Below are 24049 nucleotides of genomic sequence, written 5' to 3'. Positions count from 1 at the left end.
TCATTTCTTGTTTCACCATTAGGGCTTTTCGAGGTCCACATTCTGTTGCTACGCTTCTTGAAAAAGGTGTTGAAAATTCGAAGGTTCTTCCTTTTTGCGAATTCAACCAGCATCTCTCCTCTAGCGTTCCAAAGAATCGACGCCGTAGTTGCCAATTGCTTCTTCACCCGCCTTCTTTTTCCCCGCTATTGCATTGAAGTCACCCATTACTATAGTATACTGAGTTTGCACTTTTTTTTATCGCCAATTCAACATTTACATAAAACTGATCTACTCCCTCCTCATCTTGACTGGATGTTAGAGCGTAGGCTCCAGCGTAGATTACAGCTACCCTCTCATTAATGCTGTAGAATTCGCCAATATTGCCCGCTATGTCCTTAAGGATTAGGCATCCTACCCCGTATTGCTCCTTAGCTAGGAGACCTCTATAGCACAGAATTTGTCTGTAAGGCAGCAATGTATAAGCCTGACCGTTTCTAATCTGTCTAAGGCCGAACATATCCCCCAAAAATGTCTGACAATTCCTCATCGAGTCCTGCTAAACTAGCCTTGCTCCAGAAGGTTCGGGTGTTAAAAGTTGCAAGGGTGAGTTTCTATTGGTGGCCTGTCCGGATGGAGAGATTCTTAGCACCCTCTGCTGCGCTACAGGTCTGACCGCCGCCTTGGTCAGGTGCTTCGCTGCTGCTGGGGACTGAGGGCCATTGGGTAATTTAGTGAGCCATGTAGTAGGGGGGGGGGGGGGGGGGGTGAATACCGCACCAGGGAGGCCAATTCCTGTTCTGGTGAGGGAGTGTCCTGCCGAAGCTTAGTGGGCCTTCCTAATTTGGTTGTACCTGGATTTGTATAGCCCCACTCACTCTCGGCATCTTTTGCCGGTGACAGGCGTCACTCCAAGCCTGCAGATATGCAGTGGAGGAGGTAAATTACAAGCTCACCACCGTAAAAGAAAGAGAAATAAAAAGGAAGAGAAAAAAAAGAAAAAAAGAGAAATACAGACAAAAGAAAGAAGAAAAAGAAACCCTGTTATAACGTGATTCGAACTTCTGACTATGTCAACTGAGCATTCGACATAGCTTAGTCAGCTAATCCCACAGGCGGCGAGGTTAGGTTATTTCAGAGAAGTACAGCCGCGAGCTCAACACAACTGCTCCTACACAACAACGAACGCAACTGAAAGACACGGCCACGTACACGCTAAGGTGGGCGTGTCCATGAACCCGCCTCTCACATAGAATAGTGTGGCCAACCTGCGTCTCGCAATTACTTCTTCTTTCAGCCCAATTACTTTTTAAATAAATATTGTCGGATACTTTTCAAAGAGGTCTTGTAGGTTCTGATTAGGGCGCTGCGTAAATCCTCGACCCTTTGTGAAAATATATTTTACTTTGTTCAAAGTCGACTGGGAGAAAAACAAGACCATTTAGTACACGCGGAGTATGTATACAGATGTTGACACGTGTACTTGTTATTCTTCATCTAGTGACTACGTTTCACCGCTTAACAAATGTTATCCCACAGCGCAGGACGCACCTGCAGGTATCGGGAGTTTCTCGAATGTTATCCATGGTTCTATCCGCTGCCTCTTGTCACCGAACCTTGTGTAATCTGATTTCGTGTATGCGCGACGTGAATGGCGTGGGAACTTTCTGGAACACACGCGGGCACTAGCGATTGCTCTGGAACCTTCGACCACTGATGTATAAAAGCCGACCTGCTCGACCCGCTGATCAGATTTTCGACCAGTGCCGACTGTGTTCGTCGCTGTCGCCGTTCTTTGAGTGTAGTCTGTTTGTGAGGGCACCGGTTCGCTCAATTAAACGTTAGTTTGGTAATCCCCAGTTCTGCTGCTTTCTTCACCGTAGCTACTGCGTGACATCTGGTGGAGGTGCTAGTGCGTTAATGTAGGGAACGCCCCCGCAAAGTCGCGATGCAAGCCCGAAATCCGAGGACGACAACAACGTTGCCAAGGACCAGCGAGCAAGCCGTAGGCAGCAAGGACCGCTACCGGAATACGGACCCCTTCCCGAGAAGACCGGAGGAATCAAGCCCAAGTCAGTAACCCTAACCTGCACCAGCGTCCCCCATTTTGATGCAACATCCTCGGGACCCACCAATCTTCCATGGGCAATCGTCAGAAGAACCAAAACGCTAGCTTGGAGACCTATGCACGAACCGCGACCTTCAACAACTGGGACTCCGAAGGCAAACTGGGACGTGTGTTTTTTGCTTTGGAAGCCGCCAGGACGTGTTCGAGAACAGAGAAGCCGCCTTAATGACATCCATGGGACCTGTTCCGAAGCGGCTTCCGGCAGACATTCGCAAGCATCGTACGCAGAGAACGAGCTCAACCTCTGCTAGAAACTTGAGTGCAGCTGCCCAATGAGACCATCGCGATCTTCACGGAAGAGATGGGCCGTGCATTTCACCATGCTCACCCGGAAATCTCCAGGGACAAGAAAGTCCGCCTGCGCATGCGTGGTGGGAAGGAAGAACCTTTCGCCGGAATGGTACGAATGGCACCGAAGACCATCGACGAGTTACTTCGCGAGGCCACCAGGATCGAGAAGACACTGAAAATGCGGAACCACAATTCAATCGCTGCATGAGCTCAACAAACTCTGCTGGAGTTCACTCACTGGCCACCGACGACCTGCGGGAGAGTATCAGAGTGGTCGTGCGGGAGGAGCTTGAAAAGGTGTTCCCTACATCCCATCCTCAACTGGCTTCGATTGCCGACGTCGTACGCGAAGAGCTCCAACAATCACTCGATGTTCCTCAATGGTCCCAACCTCAGCCGTAAGCAATGACGTAAGCCGCCGTAGCCCACCCTCACGTTCCCCGTCCGCGTCTGCGCCAGCACTCAGTAACGCCACAGTTCCGTCGCCCACCACCGCCACCGCTAGCACGCCAACTTATCGCATCGCGCTACATTTCAATGAAGACTGACGGTTGGCGCGCGCCCGACCCCCATCCGCTTTGCTATCATTGCGGTGAAGCCGGCAACATCTACCACCGATGTCTTTACTGCGAAATTGGATTGCGAGGGTTCGCTGTCAATGCACCGCGCCTACAGCAAGGTGAACTCCCACGGGACATTGCCGACTACCTCACTGCCACTCAGAGGAGCCCTCGACGACGACGGTCCCGTTCACCGTCACCAGGTGGCTACCTGTCACCGCAACACTGACCATACGATGGCCGAGCCCGGGGCCAGTCGGAGAGCCCATATCCGGAAAAATAAAAGCATGCAGCAACTGATGGAGGTGCAGTTGCTGTTCGTGAAGCTGGCGAAGATCCTCCGCCGCCGACGAAAACGCCGAAAAGACGATCTCGACGATATATCAACGAAATTCCACCATTCCGACGAAGCCTCGGAGAAAACAATACGCAGGCAAAAGAAAACCTGACGACACGACGTTCCAGCCATGTGTGAACATGACGCAGCCATGATCCGACGACGAGGGCTAACTGCAACGCAAGACAAGGAACCACGATCTCGACGTACTTCTCGATGGTCATGCAGTCACCGCCTTAGTAGACACAGGAGCCGACTACTCCATAATGAGCGGACCCTTTGCCACCCAGTTGAAGAAAGTTAAGGCTGCATGGGAAGGCCTTCAAATCTGGACACCTAATAACGCCGACTGGAATCTGCACGGCAAGAATTACGGTTCATGGCCGGACCTACCCTGCCAGCTTCGTTATTCTGCAGCAGTTTTAGCGAGACATCGTTCTTGGCATGGACTTCCTGAACCAACACGGCGCAGTCATCAACCTAAAGTCGAAGTCGATGACGTGTCGGAAGATCAAGCGATACCACCGGAGAGCTGCCATATTCACCGTGCCTTGATTGTGCTCGAAGATCAAGTGAGCATCCCGCCTTGCTCCAGCATTATTTTTTCTGTCGGTGCCTAAACACCCGCAGACGTAAAAGGCGTCGTCAAGGGTGGCCAATGTCTACGGTTGAACCATGAAATTTGAACCCCTCGACTGCGCGGAGGGAAAGCGAAAGTGATGCTGGCAAACTTCAGCCAGGCTTTCAAGCACAACAACAAGGGCACTACGATCGCGTACATCGAGGAAATTGTGGAAACTAGCAATGCGTTTGTCCTCTCGGATGTCCTCTACCCCGACAACCGCAGTTCCCGAACCAGACTTGAACATAAATATAAGTCTCCCCATGATTAAGCATCGAAAGCTCAGAAATCTTGACGATACAAAGTATGCTTTTCGACGTCATCGAGGATTCGCCAAACACCAGTCGCAAAGCATTGCATAATAACCGAAGAGTGCGCTCGACCATTCCGTCCTTTAATGTGCGCCCAATGCATGGTACACGGGTGTTTTTGCAGGTCGTCTCCATTGAAAGCGGCCACCACGGCCTATATTTGAAGCCGCGTCGTCGGGCGTATCAGTGCAATGTCAAAGCCATTACATCGCAACAGTTGGTAATTACTTACCGCAATGTGGTTAGTTGACAATATAATCCTTCATATTATTGTGAAAATGTCAATCAGAAAGTTTTAGATATACGTAAGAGGCTTAAAAAATAAAGGGGCGTGTGGCAAAGTACACATCGCGTGTTAATTTTTACTGGCGTAGAAAGAAAGGACTCGGTGTCGGAAAATTGTCATGTGGCTACGCGCCCTTGCACCACAGGAATGCTTACTTTAATTATTAGAGGGAACTGTTGCATTAGCCGCAACGGGAGCTGCAAGCAGGGCAGTTACGTCAGCAAGGGAATGATGGTTATTGCAGGCACTCGCCTAAACATCTTCCTGCGGCATTTAAACAGCTTCATGACTTCTCAAAGTTATAATTTTCAAGAAATTACTGCTTTGCAGATCAACATAAATAAACAAAAACGAAAGAGTGCAACACCTTGATCAGCACGTAAGCCCGATATTGAAACAATTACGCAATGAACGCATCAGTCGGCTAGCTCCATAGAACGCAATTTAATATTTCCCGCAGGCAAGCCAGTAGGTTGAGACTTTTGGGACGTTACGATTTGACCACCTTTCATGTCCGTAGAGCCTTTGTGCCTGCTGTATTTACTACTGCATATATTTCTTTCATTGTTTCACAAGAAGTAAATCTAAAGCAAAGTAAATATAGCCAAAAAACGTCATAAGCCACACGCTAGAACATCAGACAAATACATGTAATAACCATCATTCCCATGGCGGTTAAACGATCACAGCACCTGGGTTCGCTCTAGCAGTTTTTGTAGCGAACCCTTTGGTTTGCGCACTGAAGAGCAGTGTCATCGAATAGTCTCAGTGGAAAAGCCAGTGGTTCATAACAGGCTCCCCGCTCAGGACAGCGTGTTTCCGTGGTACGCAAAAACTGCGGCAGGATGTTCGCACGTCATGGAACGAGCACTCTGGCTGCTGTCATCATCGCCGGACCAAGTGGCAGATGAACACCTAGTTTCAACATTGGAACTGCTTAATGGCATTGATATCCCGTGAACATGCTCGCACGTAGCATCATGACATTTTTTTCATAATTCATAGCTTGTATCTTTTAGCCGAAAAAAAAACAGCACTGTGTATGTCACTGGGCATGTCTCATTGTATTATCTCTTATGATTCTCTACAACTGGCTCATCAACACCTTGATAATAAGTACGAAGAAAAAGCTAATTATATTGGAACGACTCATTACATGTGTGGACCAAAAAAACTTCTTGCGTTTATCAATAGAATTGCGGACAAAACAAACACCTAGTTTTATTCGCATAGAATGCTCGCGTCCGTATTGAATAAACCTTCGTGCCTCATATCTGGGAGACCGAGTATATTATGTGTGCTGACGGTTATTGCCACATACATACATACATACATACATACATACATACATACATACATACATACATACATACATACATACATACATACATACATACATACATACATACATACATACATACGTACGTACATACGTACATACATACATACATACATACATACATACATACATACATACATACATACATACATACATACATACATACATACATACATACATACATACATACATACATACATACATACATACATACATACATACATACATACATACATACATACATACATACATACATACATACATACATACATACATACATACATACATACATACATACATACATACATACATATGCGTGACTGCCGTCTTTTGCTCTGACAACCTGAAAGTATTATACCCTTGATTTATCCGCCATACTCAGTTAATACATCTCCACTCAGGACACTGGAGGTCGCAAAGAAGAAGAGGTGACTGAGGCAGATCGCAGCTTCCCTCTTCTCTGGCTGCGACATCTCCGAGCGTGGTATGCCCTGCCACCCCTGGTGCAAGCCTTGCTTCCGGTCATGGTCTCCCTGGACAACGAGCGGCCAGCATCCTTTTTTCGGCTTCCCTACTACGATGTCCGCGCACTGCCAGCTTACAATTTTGCTGGCCTTGGTCAAGTACGTCACTATATGCATCCAGAAACGTTCATGGCCTTCCGCATGAATTTATGCACTAACTGATGCGGCTTAGCGATTCACGTATCATTGCAATTCGGGACGCCTCAAGAAATTACCGTTTTCTTCATGACCGTATAAGCCTTCATTATAACCGACATTAGGTAGCATTTAAGCATTTTGTCATCTCTATTGAGAGTGCTAGTTTTATTGCACTGTAGGAATCGGACGCATTTCCCCCGTGAATTATGTGAACATAGACTCCATGCAAACAGGGGTCACTAGACTTGCAATAACTATGTTTTATGCCTGCACCCGGGCGAATGTAAAGTCATGCTAGAATGAAACCCAAACACGACAAAGTATAAGACTAATAATTTCGCTTTACACATTCGCCGCTGTGCATGAAATCGTGGTTATTCATTCACACCTGCTTAGCTTTGGGTCCAGAGCGCTCGCACAGCGCGAGGCTATGCGGAGATCACATAACTGATTTCGAAGTATCCCTCAGAAAGAGGTAATATTCTTTACTTCTTCCCATTGTAGTTTTATTTTGACGACATTGTACTGTGTAGCATTTAGGCTTGAAATTAAAACATTTACTCTGCTTTTTAGGTTATAGCTCGCGCGTTTGTTCACCGCACCAAAGAGTTGCTGAGCAAGAATCCAGCCATGAGTGAACGCGGGAACCGTTTCTGGGGAGCAGCCGCTGTCATCAACCCTGGCGCCACTTACTGCCTGGTCAACGGCCGGAAACAGGTTGGGCCACGTTTTTCTTTGTTCTTTTTTTGCGCTTGAACCTTGAAATGCACGTGGTAAGCTGCCACCCCAAGGCATGTTGTACATTCCTTGCGTTCTAGTCGACTGGTTGGGCGGAAGTTACTAAACCAGAAGAAAGTATGTCTGTAGAAGAACACGCTTGAAAAACTCTTGACAAAGTGAGCAATAGATATAGCGAAAGGCGGGAATATTTCCTTTATGTCAGCTAATCAGAAGAAAATGTTTGCGCCAATAGGCTACCCACCGTAGTAGCCCGTTGGTTATGGAGTTGCGCTGCTTGAGGTCGAAGTCCCGTCTTCTATTCCGGTCACAGTGGCCGCGTTCTAATGGTTGCAGAATGCTCGTGTGCCGTTCATTGGGTGCATGTCAAAGAACCCCGGTTGGCCCAAATCAATGCGAAGTCTACAAATACGGCAGGCATCTTAATCAGATCGTAGTTTGTGCGCGTAAATTTTTAAAAAGTGCACAATTTCATCATCTTTCTTTTTCAACTGGCTTGAAATTAAATTCTTCAAAGCCCGTTCTAAGTTCTACATTCGTTAGAGTTTGTTCGTTGACTTGACTAAAATTTAGCAGGCACCACACTTTCCCAGTCATTCACAGCTGCAGAGTTTGCTCTCATATGAAGGAATTTCACGCGATAATTCACTACGCGGTTTTACGTATACTACACCCGAATAGAATTATTTACATGGTGAATGCTACCTGGTAATGCGCCTTTTTATTGTTTTTTTTTTTTCACGTGGCCCTTCACCGCCTGCACGTTCGACATCCGGAAAGAGTGACCCAGGATGACAACCATGATCCGGGCATCGCGTGTGCGTTGTTTAACTAAGATCAATGTATTATTACGCGTGTATTACTAAAATTTGGCTTCAAAACGCATTGTAATTTTGTAAACTCATCATTTTAAAGAAGATACTCGGTTACTAATATCTAAATAAATAGGTATAAAATAGCCCGACTGCGGGTTTCCAAAACAGGACAGCTATTAGGGAAGCCAGATTTTAGAACCATTACGGCACGGACGCATGCATTGACAAATGGTATGAAACACGCTTATGAATTTCTCGTGGGCAAGCAAGTGCGCCGAGATGCTTAGCGCGCTTCGATATGGCCACCTCGACCGACAGAACCGCAGCAATTAGCAGAGATTATGCGTTTTCATTGGTTCTTCAGCATTAATACAAGTGTATATTGCTTTTGAGTTTAGGATAGTTAAGGCAGATAACGCGTAATAATTAAAGCCGCAAGTAAGAAGAGCAGATAAATGCAGGAAGAAATGCACGTGTTCGCATTCCAAAGGTGGCTGAATGATCGCGATGCCAGAGTTGCCTCTAGTAATTATTGCAGGCGACTCCACAACCTATTCTGTCAATTTTCTTCTCAATATCGAGTTATGTGTATGCGCTGCCATAACATACTGAAGTAAGCATCAGATATATTGCATTTCATTAAATATGCTTGATGCAAACATCAACAAATACAGCGTGCAAGTAGGCTTAAAGTTATGCCATTTAAGCATTTTCACCTATGGGCGCTGAGCGTAAATATGCATCTGAAGAGGGCTCAGATTTGTGCAAAAGAACAATTATGCAGATCGCACACACTAAGAATTGCTGAACACGAAGCTCTCCTGAGCCAGCAAGGCTACACTACGCGGGCTGCAAACTTTAGTTAGAAACTCGCCCCTCAGCCACCTACTATTGGCTTTTCAAAATAAAGGACAATTTTTTATTCAGAAGTTACTAGCGTTCAATCATAGGACGCGACATGTTCGACCTTGTGAAACGCGCCTGACTGCTATCGTCTGGCGAGACATTTCAGGCGACCAATGTCTCCAGTAACTTCCATGTTCATCGTGAGGTCGAGGATGTACGTGCTCTCTTTTTACAAATAAATTTGTTATGCTATGCACCTGAAGCGCCAGGCGACTCAAAACAATGGCTCCCTTATTTGGCACGTGTCCGTCACCTAATAGTTGTATTATCAGGCTTCTGTGCCGGCTCACGGAGTTCGAAAGCAACAATCCTAATTTTTTTTTACATAGCATTTATATCAGCGTCTCAAGGTCACAACTCATGGTAAAATAAACAGACAGACAGAAAGATACAACAAACCGCAACGTAGGCGAAAGAGCCGCAGTAAGGTATCGCTGTAAATTTCGGCCTTCACGAAACCCATAAACGACTCGTCATGTCTGATTCGGTGGACGTATAGTTACTTGTATGGATGTGTTCACGGCGACTTCGTTCCCAATCGGAGTAGCTCTCCTACAGCACGTCCATCGAAAATATAATGCCATCCGACGAAAACTACGAGGTGGGTCTTCATCTGTGCGCATTGACTTTTCGTGCTAGTGGTAGCTGCAGCCACCTCGACGGCTTGCAGACAGCAGCATTGTCTTCGTCTGCAGAATCTCCCTGGAACGGTCACTTTGTCACGAAGTGCACCTTTCGCCAACCGCCAACGTGCGGTCAATCTTGTAGCCATCCTGGATTCGCTGCAGCCTTGGCGACCCACCCGTGCAGCTTGCTCAGTGGTTATGGTGGTGCGCAGTGGGGCGTCAGGTTGTGGTTTCAATTACTCACTGCTGCGACGGCATCTGATAGTTACGGAACGCTGCAGGGCTGCTGCGCAATCTCTAGAATACAAATTAGTTACCTCCAAGAGGCCAAAATTGTTCTGGAACCACTCTACTGCGACATTTCTCATAACACGCTGCGAAGTTTCGGGACGTGATAACCCAGTTACTTTTAATTTTTGTAGGCAAAAAAAGGCTGCTCCCCGTGCGGAAAGCCGATAGTTTCAAAGAATATATTCAGATTCACAAAGCTAACATATCGTCGAAGTAATAATATCCCCCCCCCTCCAGATACGTAGGATTTAAAATAAGTTATAGACGTTTCATATAGAACAATAGCTTAAGTGATTAAACGTTCAGATAAGTTGGTGGTGGCAGAACAGAAAATAAAGCGATATACTTTCACTTTGCAACTTGTCTTTGTGGAGCAGAACGGCATTTCCCGACAAAGGACTCCAAACGCCACAAGAGGTTCCGAGCGGGCGATGTGGGACCAGGGCTCCACCTTGAAGTTGAGCTACCTGGCCTTCTTGAGATCGCGTCACGCGAATGCCAGGACGTCTAAACCCATGGAGCGGCTACCGGGAATCCGCCTCTCCCGAGAGCAACTCTTCCTCACAATGCATTGCGCCCTAAGCTGCTCCATGGGAGTTGGCAACGACACCACCGCCCGACAAATGACAACCCGCAATAAGTGCGTAGTGGACTACACGACGACACTGAAGCACTTCTTCCCCGGGCCGTGTGCGAATTCTAGAAGAATGAATAACCTGGACGAATGTAGCTACCTCTAGGCTGCTATTAAAAATTTGCGAGAATTTCACATGGGTATACATTAGCGTTGCTTAAAGGAGAAACTAGTCTGTGTGATTCGATATGCAGTTACCTGCGTTTTCAAATCGAACATCTTTTTTTTTTAATGACATCGCGCTTACTGCTTCTTGGCTTTTGTTAAACTCTCGCCACAACATTTGCATTGTATGATCCTGATCGTTCGATAAAACACCCGACACTGTCACTGCCTGGTTTCATAAAAAAAAAAATTGAAGTGACCTTCGTTTAGGCCGCTCGCCTTAGCTAATGTCTTAAACGTGGCACCCCTGACGTCACTTGGTCGCTTCCAGCATCTTCATTATTACAAAAAACGTCCTTCGAGATTTCTCTCCGAATATTTGCTGAGGCTGCATCGCCACCATCATGAGGACCACAGAAAGAGGCAAACCGGAATTTCTTCCTGAAAATCCGGGGAAATCACGTTTTCAACTGTTATAGTGAACGATCAAGCAAATAAACTGCAATCTTCTAAATGCTCTCAATGTAATTTTGTAAAGGTACTCACCTAAGCAAAAGTACACGAACCAGCGATTCCGCGACAAAGCCGATTTTCTTCTCCTAACGTAAACTGATATTCAGGACTGCACTCCAAACATGGCATTGCTTGCGTTCCAGTGCCCTCGTCAATTGCACTTTGTGTGCCTTGATTATGAAGAAACTTAGTTTTTTTTTTTCGGCAAGCCTGTGATCCGCATATTTTTGTACACGGGTGTACGGCCCTTCAATCTATCGCTATATTAGGATAAGGCAAACCTCTTGAGGGGCCCAGTACATTTATTCCGATATACGTCAGCCTCATCCACGTTTCGTGCGTTGGAAATATCGCTCCGACACCCGGAGGCATTTCTAATCTACGAGGGACTTTCTAAAAGTAAGTTTCGTAATTTCTTTTTTTTTTAAAGAGAAGATGGTCGACCAGATGAAACAAACCATTGTCGTAAAATTCCACGCCCGTGGCTGGTTAAGCGATGAAAGGAGCATCAGCGCCGGAGTAATGGCGCGTGCGCAGAAGGCCGAAGACGAGACAGTAGCAGTAGACCGGCGTGCCCGAGGTTAATCGAATACAAATCCCAAGGGCAAACAGACGTGTGCTGACAACGTGATCGCCAATGAGAGTGCGAGCTGTTATCCGATATGAATGGGCACGTGGTACTAGTGTATCCGTCATCCATGAACGCCTACAGATAGTGTGCGGTGAAGAGGTCATGTCTCAGGCATTGCATCGCAGGGCACCAAGTTTTACCAGAGTGGGTTCTTCAACCTGATTGCACGCTACGGCCAATGTCTTAACGTCGGTGTCGGTGGCGACTGTATGGAAACATAGTGCAAGGTTGGTAGTTCATGATGCCATTGTGTATTCGTTTCGGCAATAAAGATTCTGTGTGAGAATAAATGACGAAACGTACTTTCGAAAACTTAATTACCTGTTCTCGTAACGTTAAAAACGTCCCAGTTTCCCCAAAAAATCGAATCGTCGATTGTGATACAAAGTCAATGGACAGCTGTACAATGCAAGGATAGTTTTCCTGACCGCGTAAAATTGTGAACATAGGCACACTGACTAAATTAACAAGCCTGGTGTCACGCACACACAAGCAAACACAAACACATCCCACTCTATGACCATGGAACCTCGCTGTCGAAACGCTGGCGCGAGGAAACGCGGCAGCAGCAGCGAGCGAACTGACATTCGCGCTGTCATCGCCTCCGCGCAAAGTTGGCGCCGAGGACACACAACACGCAAGAAGCTACGAACCGCCGACGCTCGCTCCAGCGCAGATCGCCCTCAAGATACGGCGGCACGACCGCGGGCTGGCGCCTCATGCGCAGTTGTAGCCGGAGTAACTTCACATCCTTCATGCCGAATACGGGCAATTGTATCTACTAATTTGTGCTCAGAACTCTTTGTCACCTCGGTGCCATGTGCTAAACGGCTTCGCTGGTCATCGATCTTCACAGAGTGGAATGGCTCATGATATTATTTTTTTTTTATTTCAGGCGCGTAATGCGCCAAACAGCCTGCAGACAGAGTGAGTGTCATAGAAGTGCATGCGGGGCCTAAACAGAGAGATCTGCAAGCCGGTTTTGGAATTCCTTCCGAAGAAAGGTATTCAAAACTCCTATCAGAAAGTATATGTTTAGAAAAGTAGTATTCTGTTGCATTTTATTTCCTAAAAATTGGTCGGCTAACTTTTATAATGCCTGCAAAGTTTAACACCATGACACTAATCAGCTACATAATGTCTTCTAGGGAGCTACTACAGCTAAGATTGTGAACTCATGCTAAGGCACATTGTACAATGAAAAAACTTTGCTACGTTCAAAGCTTTCACTGAAGTTGCACTGCCGTCAGCTGCCTCTGGTTATCTTTTAGGAACATGTTTATACGGAGCTGCATGCTTTAATGAACGTTTATTCAGGATTTTCTTGTCAAACGTCGTCTTCATCGTTGATGCTCGCAACGATTCCTTTTGTATAAAATGCAGAAAAAGCAGTACAATAGCTTCAAATTCCAATGTACGATAGTCACACGAGAATCCCACACAACGTTCTTTATGTGTACACATATCTGGCGCATCCTTTCTTAGACATAAAATGTCCTACTTACAAATAAAACTTATGGTAAGAACAACATAGCCGTGACATGAAGATCCGCTGTCGTGAAGTCTGTGCTGCATACCATGAGAAACGTTCAAAGCCGATGCCGGATAGCAATAAATTGTTTTTCTACACTCTAATGAGAACATTTGAATGCATATATACAAGATGATATTCCATGAAACACCAAATCAGTATATTCAACAAAATTTCACATCTTGTTGAAAAATTTAAATAGTCAGTTGCGGGGTTACCTTGCGCACTTGGGCATTGCACACAATAGCTACATATGCTTAACTGTGGGAGTAGAAGTCTCGGATACGTGCTTTGCCCGTGTCACTTGTTGGTTATTTTGTTTGTCTTCCAAATTTGAGGCCTGGTTTAGAAGCCGAGCTTCTTGCGACGAGTCTCGCTCACTGCAAGCTCACCTTAAACGCAGTCACTGCTGTCATTTGACGTAGTAGTTCTGCGGAAACCCGCAAGGTGGAGAGAAGTAATTAATAAAGGGAAAATCAGGATGTCTGAGTTTCCCTTTATTAATTACTTTTCTCCACCTTGCGGGTTTCCCCAGAACTACTACGTCAAACACTCGCCCTTGCTTCGTGTTGTCGACAAATTCGACTTCGCCCTGCGATCAGCTAGCTGCCTGGTTAGCTCAGATGGTAGAGGGCTGCCCCGCAAAGGCGGTGGTACTGGGTTTGAGTCCCGGACCAGGACGAATTTGTCTTGAACTACGAGGCTCTTCTTTCGAGCAACCCGTATGGGTTTCCTTTGTAGCAGCTGCTATGAACGGGTGGATGTCTGATTTTTCCTTTATTAACTTCTGTCATTATAACAGATTATCTCGAGCTCTTTCTTCGCTTTCAGCCTCATAAAATTTTGTGGTAATAAAGGTGGTCCTGTAATAAGTTCCGTTGCACTTATGCCATTAGTATCAGGTCACTAAGAATATTGGAACACTGTTTCGTTATACTTGAACGAGATGGCTGATTGGTTATTTAGGGAGATCATGTCTGCATGGACCTGCAATTTCTACTCTTCGACTGCCGGCTTACATCACGGCGACAAGCTAACGAATATTTGCAATGTAGAAACTTCAGGGGAATGCAAATAACATTTTTCAAAAATTTCCAAGATCTCAGCCTTCCCTTGAGAAATCAATGATGACCATCATGGCAATTAGAGGTATCGATTACAGGGAAACACTGCGGTATCTCCAACTAAAGCTACATTTACGCGTTTGCCGCCTCGTAGTCTCTCGGCTACGCAGTTTTTGCAGGAAACTTAAATCAACCTTAACTATCTTTAACTCTGCCGCCAATTAGTAGTACAAAAAAGGATACATGAAGATCAGCTTCGTAAATGGGGATTACGTTCGAGTGCTTTGGTTATGTGCCCCATTGGAACTTCCCCAGTATGTTTTAGCCAAAAGAACGTGTTTGAGATTGTGTGTGATTACATTCGAGTTACAAAATCGTTGCCATGTTGATGCCGGTTTTTTCTTATAGGGGTTCTATTATATTGTTAATTCGTTCGACTCTAAATCATTCCGGGAACCTTACTTTACATAGTTAAATGCAATTACACATTTATCATGTTCGAACGCTCTAAGAAACAACAATTTCTTCCCAGACTTCTCAACTTTTCGAATTATCTTTTGGTTCCGATAAATGGAGTTGTCTTCAAACCACCCAATCTTTTCACTCATCCCCTATTATGGTTACGTTCCATCTTGCTAAGGCTCATCAACCTGATTATCATAAACAAGGAAATAAATGCTACGGTTTTCTTCTTCACTGCGTCATCACGTGGGCGTTGGCTGATAATCGCCAGAAGAAGACGACGACGTTGCACCGAGCGGCCGTTCTCCTGCTGTGCTCCGACAGAGTGACTTTTCAGCCCAGGCGTTCCCCCAAGGTGCAAGGCGTTGCAGGTCTCGGCGTGTCTTTCCGGCATACTGACCCTGTGCCCACCGTCGTGACCAGTCGCTGGACGTCCTGGCCTTTCGTCCGCCACCTGCGCTCCCGATACCATGGGTAGGCATTCGCTTCTACTTTCTCATATTAGCCTAGGCCTTCCTATCAACGTTTTCGCTAATACGAGAACTACTTAACTATAATTGTTGCAACTTCGATGCAGTAACTGTGCGCGTAACGCCTACTCTTGCTGATAACGTCTATTTTCGACTGAGAATTCAGGCAGTCCATAGAAAAAAAATTGCTTCGTGCTCTGTTGCTTTGAACGCGGATTTTAAGTACGATGTGAAAAAGGTCATCGGTAGATTCGAAGGGACCGACCGATATTTTGTTAGCGGTGATTGATCGACGCCGCTGAAGTTGTAAAAGGAACTCACGAGCTTTAGCTACGTTTACGTGAATCCGACAGAGAGAAAGGCCGAGTCGGTTCTTAAAGCGAAAATTCGGTCGTCTGTTTCATTAAGGCGCCAGCAGGTCAAGCCAAGCCAACGTCGAGGTGATTTCTGCAATGGGTGGGTTAATCTGATCCCACTCGCTATGCTAGGTGCTTATAAACCCGACGGTGTCACGGTGGGTCAGCTCGATCTCTGACCCGACCCGCTAGTGTCGAGTTTATATAAACAAAACTTATCAGTCGCATCGTAGCGGAGTGAAGCGGAGTAATTTCAACCATCCGCGCTTCTTTAACGTCTCCGCTGTGTTCCATATCAAGTGATGTTTCCTCCGTCAGAACCTAGCAGCTACGCCCAGGCATCAAACCTGCGACCTCATTATTAGCAACACTGCGTCATAGCCACAGACCAACCACGGGATTCTTCCATCAAATTAAAGCGTGACAGGTGTTCCCTAACCAAATTTCTTGTGACCGGAAAATCACATTGTCTTTTCTTGTCATATGTTATTATCTATTCCTACGTATCACAACAATCGCTTCGGCAGATGGATCCATAGAAATTACACCCCTAAAACATCATGTTCACATGGAGAGTTTTTGTGCCTCAGAGGTACTTAGGCGACTTGAAACGGTCCCCGTAAAAATGTTTTAAGTTTTTTTTGGGGGGCCACGAAACTCGTTGTTCTAGACGCATAATGTCCTCATGTGAACAAGCCACTGAAATTTCAATGCAGTAGCCTCATAATCATAAATTAAACACACCTTCTTTATGATGTGCTGCCGAATAACCCACAGCCTGCGCTTTCAAAGGTCACCTGAACCAGTGTGGCTCTTTGCCTACTTTATGCACTTTGAGGGAGGACGAAATGCAGTGTTTGCGCTTTGCAGTCACGGCAGAGCTATTCCACAATATACATCGCCTTAATTGTCATATTAAAAAAAGTTTTGCCGCATCCATCCTTTCGAGATGTTTCGAGACTTTAGTGCGATTAGGAATATCCTATTAAGCGTGTTTAGTTGGCTCATATGTTTTGTTGATTATCATGATGACTATTGTATCACCATATCATATATTCATCTCATCCGTGAATCACGAAACCTTGTGGCTACATCAGCAGACACACGAAGTGGCAATATCACCGCCAAACACAGTGCTGAATCATGCAACCACACAGTGTATCTCATATTTCCACTCCGCAGTTGAAGCGCTTTTCGTAGCAACTCCAATTTACCCTGGCATACTGGATGTTGCGCTCAGAGAGTAGCCGATAGCAGATAAGTTACTGTCAGATTAACATATTTATTGCTACATATACATTGTGTAACCATGCCGCAGTCATATATACTGTGTAATTAACCAAGAATCGTCACAGTCCGGTATCACGTTTGCAGTGCCAAAGTGATCTGTTCAAGCACAAATACCCAATAATCCATACTCAGTTACCGAAGTTCTCGGCTAATACAGACAGCCGCCAACAGCAATTCAGCTATTCGGGCACGTACTCATCTGCTTGTCAAGAGAGCATTCGGCTCATACCTAGTGGCTCAAGAGTGTAGAGTACTTGATTACTGTGTCAAATAGGTTTGATGCAGAAAAATAAACCGAAAAGTAGGTAAAGATGCTAAATAATGAGAAAATCGTTAAACTGTGTCTGCCAAAATAATTGCCGCTTCCCTGAAGCGCCATGTAGTTGTTACTCCCAGATAACGCAAGTGGTACTGCCGGCGTAGTACAATATATTCCACATGTGCCGATAATATTTCGTCATTTTGAACAATCTTCGTTACATTGCTCTTCGTGCGGTCCTTAAACTGTTTTCGAGCTTTCTTGTAAGTCTCAAAGTTTCTGCCCCATATGTTAGCGACGGTAGCATGCTTTGATTGTACGCAGCTAGCTTTTCTACACCCTTTCTTTAATATTCCCTTTATAATTTCAAATGTTGAGATAAGAAGCGTTGATGTTTATTACATTGTTTGTCTCTTCTGCAGGCGATGAACAGGGCTCCGTAAGTACAAGTTTAACGACGACGATTTTTCTCTATTATTTAAGTAATCGCTGAACTATATAACGGAAACAATGCAAGGAAGATTTAGCCGACAGTAACGTGCATTAAAGTGAGTGGAGTTCGTACCTCAACGAAGAAATTGCGGAAAATATTCTCCCGCCGTGGTTCCATAGGGGCTATGGTGTTGAGCAGCGATGCACGAGGTCGCGGGGTGGTATCCCGGCCATGACGGCCCAATTTCGATAGGGGCAAAAACACCAGTGTACTTAGATTTAGGTGCTCGTTAAATAACCCCAGGTGGTCATCCGGAGTCCCCCAGTACGGTGTGCTTCATTATCAGAAAGTGGTTTGGCGCGCAAAACCGCCCAAATTGGTTGGAAAGTATTCCTAATGCGTGGCTATTGGCGTATTTCAAGCCGCTTTGTTAGCCAGAATTGAGATTCCTAATTTTTTGAAATCCACTATAATGGTTTTATCAATAAATATGTTAAAATGTCAGTATAGATGTAGCAGCAGCACAACGAAGTTCGTTTGGTCACGCAGCAAGGACGCAGCCAAAAGTTGAAGGCTGCAGCTGGCTAAGAAATTATTGAATTGTCCAGGAATTTGCGACCGCATCCCGTAAAACCGTAGAATGCTGTTCAACAGTATTGTTTGCATACAGACTGGAGATCCGAATGCATGACTTTCTATCCAGTTGCAAAAACATTACTGTTTTCTTTAGAACGGTCAATAAACTATGGACGCGGAACGTGTGCCTATTTTGATGCAAATTACGTTTTAGCGCTTCTGAAATCGGAGTTGATGAGGATTAGGTATATTGAGTGATACTTTCTTTTGCTCCTTACGTAATTCTACAGAGTAACAAACAATCAGAGATGACTAGATGCGGCCACTTAGTCGAAGTTGAATGCATGCGTCCTTTATGTGAAATAAAAAGCTGCGAGCCACCTCTTGTTCGCATCGTTGTCCGTGGCCGTCCTACGCGATGCAGTAAAGCCATGAGCAATCCACTGCAGCCTGTTGTATATTATATCTTGCAGAGAGGTATGCTGCACAAAATTGACGCAGGTGCTGGTTTCGTTCACCATGCCTAACTTAACCTTACCAAATAACTGATGACGCAGGGTGGCGATGAAAACTATTACCCTGTCGCTCCTGCTGGCCAGGCGAACTCTACCGCAGGGCTCGCCGACGCTGCCCCAGTGGCACCCGCAGCGCTGGTTCCAGCCACGTGAGACAAAATTCTGTTGCACAGTTACACAGCTGAGACCCGAAGACGAGCAGGGATGCGCTTCGGTTTCGTGCGTTAGCATTTTATGGCTATTTCACGCACTTTGCTAGGTCTGTGTGTGTGTGTGTGTGTGTCGGCATGTGTGTGTTGTGGAGGTCGTTTTAACGCGGTCGTTCCAGCATCATCACTCGACTCCTCACATGCCATCCTCTTCACGCTGTCGCCATACAGTCGTTGTCACACAGTTGCCACGCTCTGGTCGCCATACTGTCGTCGTCGTCGTCGCATTGTCCCGATGGTGGTTGCGTGCCACCGATGCAATTGCGTCGTCATCTTGCACTAGTCGTCGTGCCTTGGTGGTCTAACTGTTCGCGTGAAGTTATCTTGAAATTTCCGTTGTCATTGTTGCAACTTCATCATGTGACTGTCATTATGCAGTCATCGGTAGGCCAACACGATCAAAACGTCGTCGTAATGCCCAACACGTATTGTCGTCGACATAAAACGAGTTAGCATTTTGAAACGCTAAATAAAAGAAAAACGAATAAATCAAACACGTCGTCAAATAGCCGTCACATAAACTCGATAGTGTTCAAAGATCCCTGACTACTTCTCGCGCTTCCCGCCAAATGCAGCATATGTAACCGTAATGTTTTCTTGGAAACGTCGGCGGCGAGCGCTGTGCACGAAGGACAGCTTCCTGGGGCGTGCCGCTCCTACTAAGACAGACCTCCAACGGCAGCTGAAATAGGGGTCAGTGTTTGAGTTTCCGCGTAACATAATTATGTTTTCTCGTATTTTAAAATTGCAATCCAACGCATTCATGTCTGGAGGTTGTGTGTACGTCGTACTTCTTGAACTTCCTGAGGTACTTTAAGTTGGGAAATTCAGTTAGTTCAGTAACCCCTATGCGTCACGTGGAGAGCCTGTGTGGACCGGGATGCGGGGTTGATAAGTTTCCTCATATGCGCATCATTCTCACCACCGATGCCGACACCGACGCCAGTTTCTCTGCGACAAGGCACCCTTAACGTTCACGCGTTATTATTGCTACGTACTCGCAGTGAAATCCTGATTTGGCTCGTGCCAACATGGGAAATACAAATGCACACTTAATCCACACCTTTCTTAACGCCCACGTAATAAGCCCAGTACTAAACTGGAAAACCTTTACCAAATACCAAATTGTCGTTGCGTATAAAAAAAGGCTGAGCAATGAAAAATGGGCGCATTTAATATTTTCGGAACAAACAGGTAATTCCTACAGGAACGTCCACGTAAATGAACACGACAACGGGGAACAGGAGAGCGTTTAACCATATTACAGGACACTTTCGATCCTTTAAAGTCTCCCTCGCAAGTTCTTTTATAGGTGCCTAGTTAAATACTGCAATTTTTCATTATCAATATTAGCGTCAATTACGCGAAGAATTCTTGTCGAGTGAGACTGGGTTTTGCTGCTGGGTAGAAGGCCATTTTCGTGGGCCGACCTAGAAGGCACTGGTCTCCAACACAGCGTATCAAACAGCGACCTAGGACTGCATTGAGGAGCGACAAGCGTTTACGACACGCCCAGATAGCACGCAACGTGACCTGTAGACACAATAGATTGCTGACAAAACATGGTGCAATCAATTACCCCATCACACATGCGCACTCTGAATCCCGCAACAGAGCATTTGCGTTCTTCCATAGGGGCGTATTCACGTCAGCACTAAAGCACATTGGACTTGGTCCGCCCTTACCGGTTAATACACCACTGAAACCATCAGTGAGGTCACCAATCAAAACATGGCAGACACTGAAAATATTGGGCCGATGAAATGAATAATCATGTGATGTGATACACGAATGTGCAATTGTACCTTTGAAACCGTAAAATATTAAACTTGTTCGAAATCATCCTTCAGACTAGACTTGCCTACAGGCAACATACGAGAAAAAAAGTGCATTCCTTAGTTTCGGTATTGAGGACGCAGTTCATGGCTGAGCTTCTTCGGCCAGAACTGAGGGGAAGGCAGCAAGTGGTGTTTCTTTCTTGACTGCAGTTACGCCTAAAGCAAAAGAAATATTCCCCTACAGTTCACATAGGATGCAAGTCGTCTGTACAAATTCCAAATGAAGCGATACGTGGCTTGGTTAGAAGGCGACTAGCAGTTTTCTTCCTAATGTTCTCAATGTGTAGCTGAAAAAGCTTCCGCCAGATTTTTTTCTTTTCATGGATTAGTCTTATTCTTGGTAGGTTTTGTACATTAAGGAAGGGGAAAACTACTTTTTAGGTTTTTAATATGTCCTCACTAAAATGTTTGCAATGAATGAAAGGTGTGCTCAAGATATTGCTGAAAGAGCTTGCACCAGAGATTTTTATTTCTTTTCGTTGATTACTCCTATTCTCGATAGGCTTTGCACAATTAGGCAGAAAATAAATATTTTTGAGCTGTTTGATGTGTCTTCATGAGGTTGTTTACGATGCGTTGTCAGATAAATGTTTTTTTCTTCAGCAATTGTTGTACCTTTGACTTTATAAAACTACCATGGTTCGTGAGTACCTTGACAACTCAGAAGTGTTTGGCCATCTTGATACGCTGCAAGAATAACGATAATAATAATTAAATACGAATCGAAAATAGAAACCTAGATAAGCGCCATTTCAGAAATGTAGATCACGTTCTCAGAAAAAGTATTCATAATGCTTAAATGCGTGAAGGGTAACGCTCAATCATCATTTCATTGTAACCGTAGGAGTTATTTGGTTCATATCCACGTGTATGTTTTTCGTCTAACTTTGACAAATACTCGCGTTGCTTTTCGCACGTTCAATATTCCTTACAGGGAGACGTCAGCCTTCCCACTCCTGGTCGGCATCGCCGCAATCCTAACAGTGGGCGTGATCGCCATCGCTCTCACTTGGTATCTCTTGAAAGAGACGCGTGAGTTCACATCTGCTTATCAATGACTACTGCGTCAATGTGGCATATCAATTACTACAGGATCCAAGTTATCACCATAGATTCTAATTTATATTCCAAACATACGGCGTGTTAGCGCATCTAGAAAAGTCCGAAAGAGACGTGCTTTTGTGCACGATATCTGATGTTTACAGGGTGCGCACACTTTAAAAAGTGCTTTTTTTTTTTGCAGTGGCATCAAGGGAATTAGCGCCATTCACTCTTTTGAGGTCAATTACTTTCGCGACAAATCGCAATGAGAACTTAAAAAACTCGCCTTGTCACCTTTCGAGCATTTTCAACTTAAGGGCCATTTCATAATTGCAAAATCAGCGCCAATTGCTATTGAAATTGTTCTGCTTAAAGGGACACTAAAGCGAAATAATAAGTGAGTTTACACAAATAAAGCATTGATTGAGAACTGTGCAGGCAGTCATTTCAAAATAATAGTTTGATTATTAGATTAGAAAATGAAGGTCGAAGTATCAGTATTTGAATTTCGCGCCGACACCTCGACGCCGTTACGTCAATGTGACGTCAAGGATTTCAAAGTGTGTTTCCGCTTTCGCGCCGCGTTGGCTGAGTAAAGGCTCCCGAAACTTGCTATGATTAATATTTTGTTCCTTTAGAACACAATGTAGTCAATCTTTACCGCTATATACTTAAGTAGGCCCTAAAAGATGCCATAAAAATCCATGACGTCACAGCATCCAGGCGGGGAACTTAGAGGAGGCATCGCTACCCGTCTTTTTCTCTTGCGCTTTTTCCCGCTTACCAAGCGTCTTATCGTGAAAAGAGTAGTGTTTTCCATGTCGTAGAAAGGTAATTTACTGATGCAGAAGAAATCGTGTTTTTCCTCTTCAGTGTCCCTTTAACAATTATACCGAGACTAGCATGAGGTTCAGCGTGCTACTTCGTAAAATATTGAAGGGCGATCTATACTATACAAATTGTTTTCGCTTTAAATCTTATTTCATGTGCAATTCACAGAATAGTGATATCGTTTTTCTTTTCTTGCTGAGTTACAGTGCTTTAAAGGCGACCGTTCGCCTTCTGAAAATTAGCTATTTCCGAAAACCTTTATCAAACATTTGCGGTTTAATTCAAAAATTCGCTTCCAACAGCAACATGAATCTAACTTTCTTTTTCATTTAAGTACAAGAAACCTCATCAAATTTGGTGGAATGGTAGCCGAGAAAAACGATCTTTCCTTTACCATAGACAGAAAGAGAGCGGTTTTCATCAGAGAGCAGACGGGTATTGCCGATATTCTAATCGGCATTAAAAGAAAAATAGAGCCTGGCAGGTCATGTAATGCGTAGGTTAGTTAACCGGTAGACCAATGTGATAACAGAATGGGTGCAAAGAGAAGGGAAGCGCAGTCGAAGACCGTAGAAAACTAGGTGGGGCGATGAAAATGGGAAATACGTGGGCGCTATTGTTTCAATCGGTTGGCGCCGGACAAGGTTAACTGGAGATCGCAGGGAGAGGCCTTCGTACAGCTATGAAAATAAAATAGGCTGATGATGATGATTTTGTCACGCGCTAAGGCAAGAGTAAGAAACACTACCAGCAGTCAGACAGGAAAAATGTCAGGCAAGATGGGACGGTTCTCCAGATGACGCGGGACCTTTGACTTCGTCGTCTTCTTCGCCGTTTTTGCTGGGCACGCAATGCCGACTCTTTGCTGGATCAAAACGCCAGGTGGCAATATAATGGAGCCCACAAGGTCAATCTTTTTAGCTCGGGGGCCACTATCATCTCTCGCTTTTCTCCTTCTCTTATTCGCAACGCATTCTGTAACTAACAAACAGCCCGTTATCGTCCATAAGCACTGCAGTTTGTACTTAGCCCCGTTGCTTCCTTCTACCGTCCGCTAGGATGTCGCCTAGCCGCACTTGACCTCCAACAGCGACTAAGTTCATCGTTCACGAGGCGCACGTAGTGTTGTATTTATGTTCCGCGTTACAACGTGGCTGGTGTGGTAGCCTCCATTACCTGCCGCGCCTTTTTTGTCCGCTTGCAAGGCGCAAGGCTGTCCGACACACTACGTTGTGACGTGATAAAGCGCCGGGCCTATGTTTGACAGCGTTCGCTTTTATCACGTGTTGTTGGTTTCCACATTTTTTCACACATCACAGCTGGCAACAGATATTACACTTACGGCTGCTGAAGGTCCTCACACTTTCTTTGCACACTGAGCATGAAAGGTGTACGTATGT

At 45.2% G+C, this 24049-nt stretch overlaps 2 protein-coding genes across 8 annotated transcripts in view; both read left to right on the top strand.

Annotated features, from left to right (window-relative positions):
• The window catches only part of LOC135895916 (uncharacterized), a 210004-nt gene extending 199300 nt beyond the window's left edge, over positions 1-10704 (top strand). For 2 of the 5 annotated variants that reach the window (XM_065424185.1, XM_065424176.1), the window contains exons 13-15: positions 6255-6476; positions 7089-7232; positions 10269-10703. In XM_065424185.1, the coding sequence (XP_065280257.1) occupies positions 6255-6476; positions 7089-7232; positions 10269-10631 (729 nt within the window). In that variant the 3' untranslated portion in view covers positions 10632-10703. Of the gene's footprint in view, positions 1-6254; positions 6477-7088; positions 7233-10268 lie in introns of all 5 variants that reach the window. The other 3 variants (XM_070523617.1, XM_065424220.1, XM_065424209.1) reach the window with 2 other exon arrangements.
• A 4411-nt stretch (positions 10705-15115) lies between these two features.
• LOC135895871 (uncharacterized) overlaps positions 15116-24049 on the top strand; it is a 53999-nt gene continuing 45065 nt past the window's right edge. For all 3 annotated transcript variants that reach the window (XM_065424096.1, XM_065424089.1, XM_065424082.1), the window contains exons 1-4: positions 15116-15305; positions 17629-17645; positions 18773-18879; positions 21712-21809. In XM_065424096.1, coding sequence (XP_065280168.1) covers positions 15302-15305; positions 17629-17645; positions 18773-18879; positions 21712-21809 — 226 coding nt within the window. In that variant the 5' untranslated portion in view covers positions 15116-15301. The remainder of the gene's footprint in view (positions 15306-17628; positions 17646-18772; positions 18880-21711; positions 21810-24049) is intronic.

This window comes from Dermacentor albipictus, chromosome 8 (assembly GCF_038994185.2).
Source record: "Dermacentor albipictus isolate Rhodes 1998 colony chromosome 8, USDA_Dalb.pri_finalv2, whole genome shotgun sequence".
Lineage (NCBI taxonomy): Eukaryota > Metazoa > Arthropoda > Arachnida > Ixodida > Ixodidae > Dermacentor > Dermacentor albipictus.
This window is presented reverse-complemented; position numbering and strand designations above follow the sequence as displayed.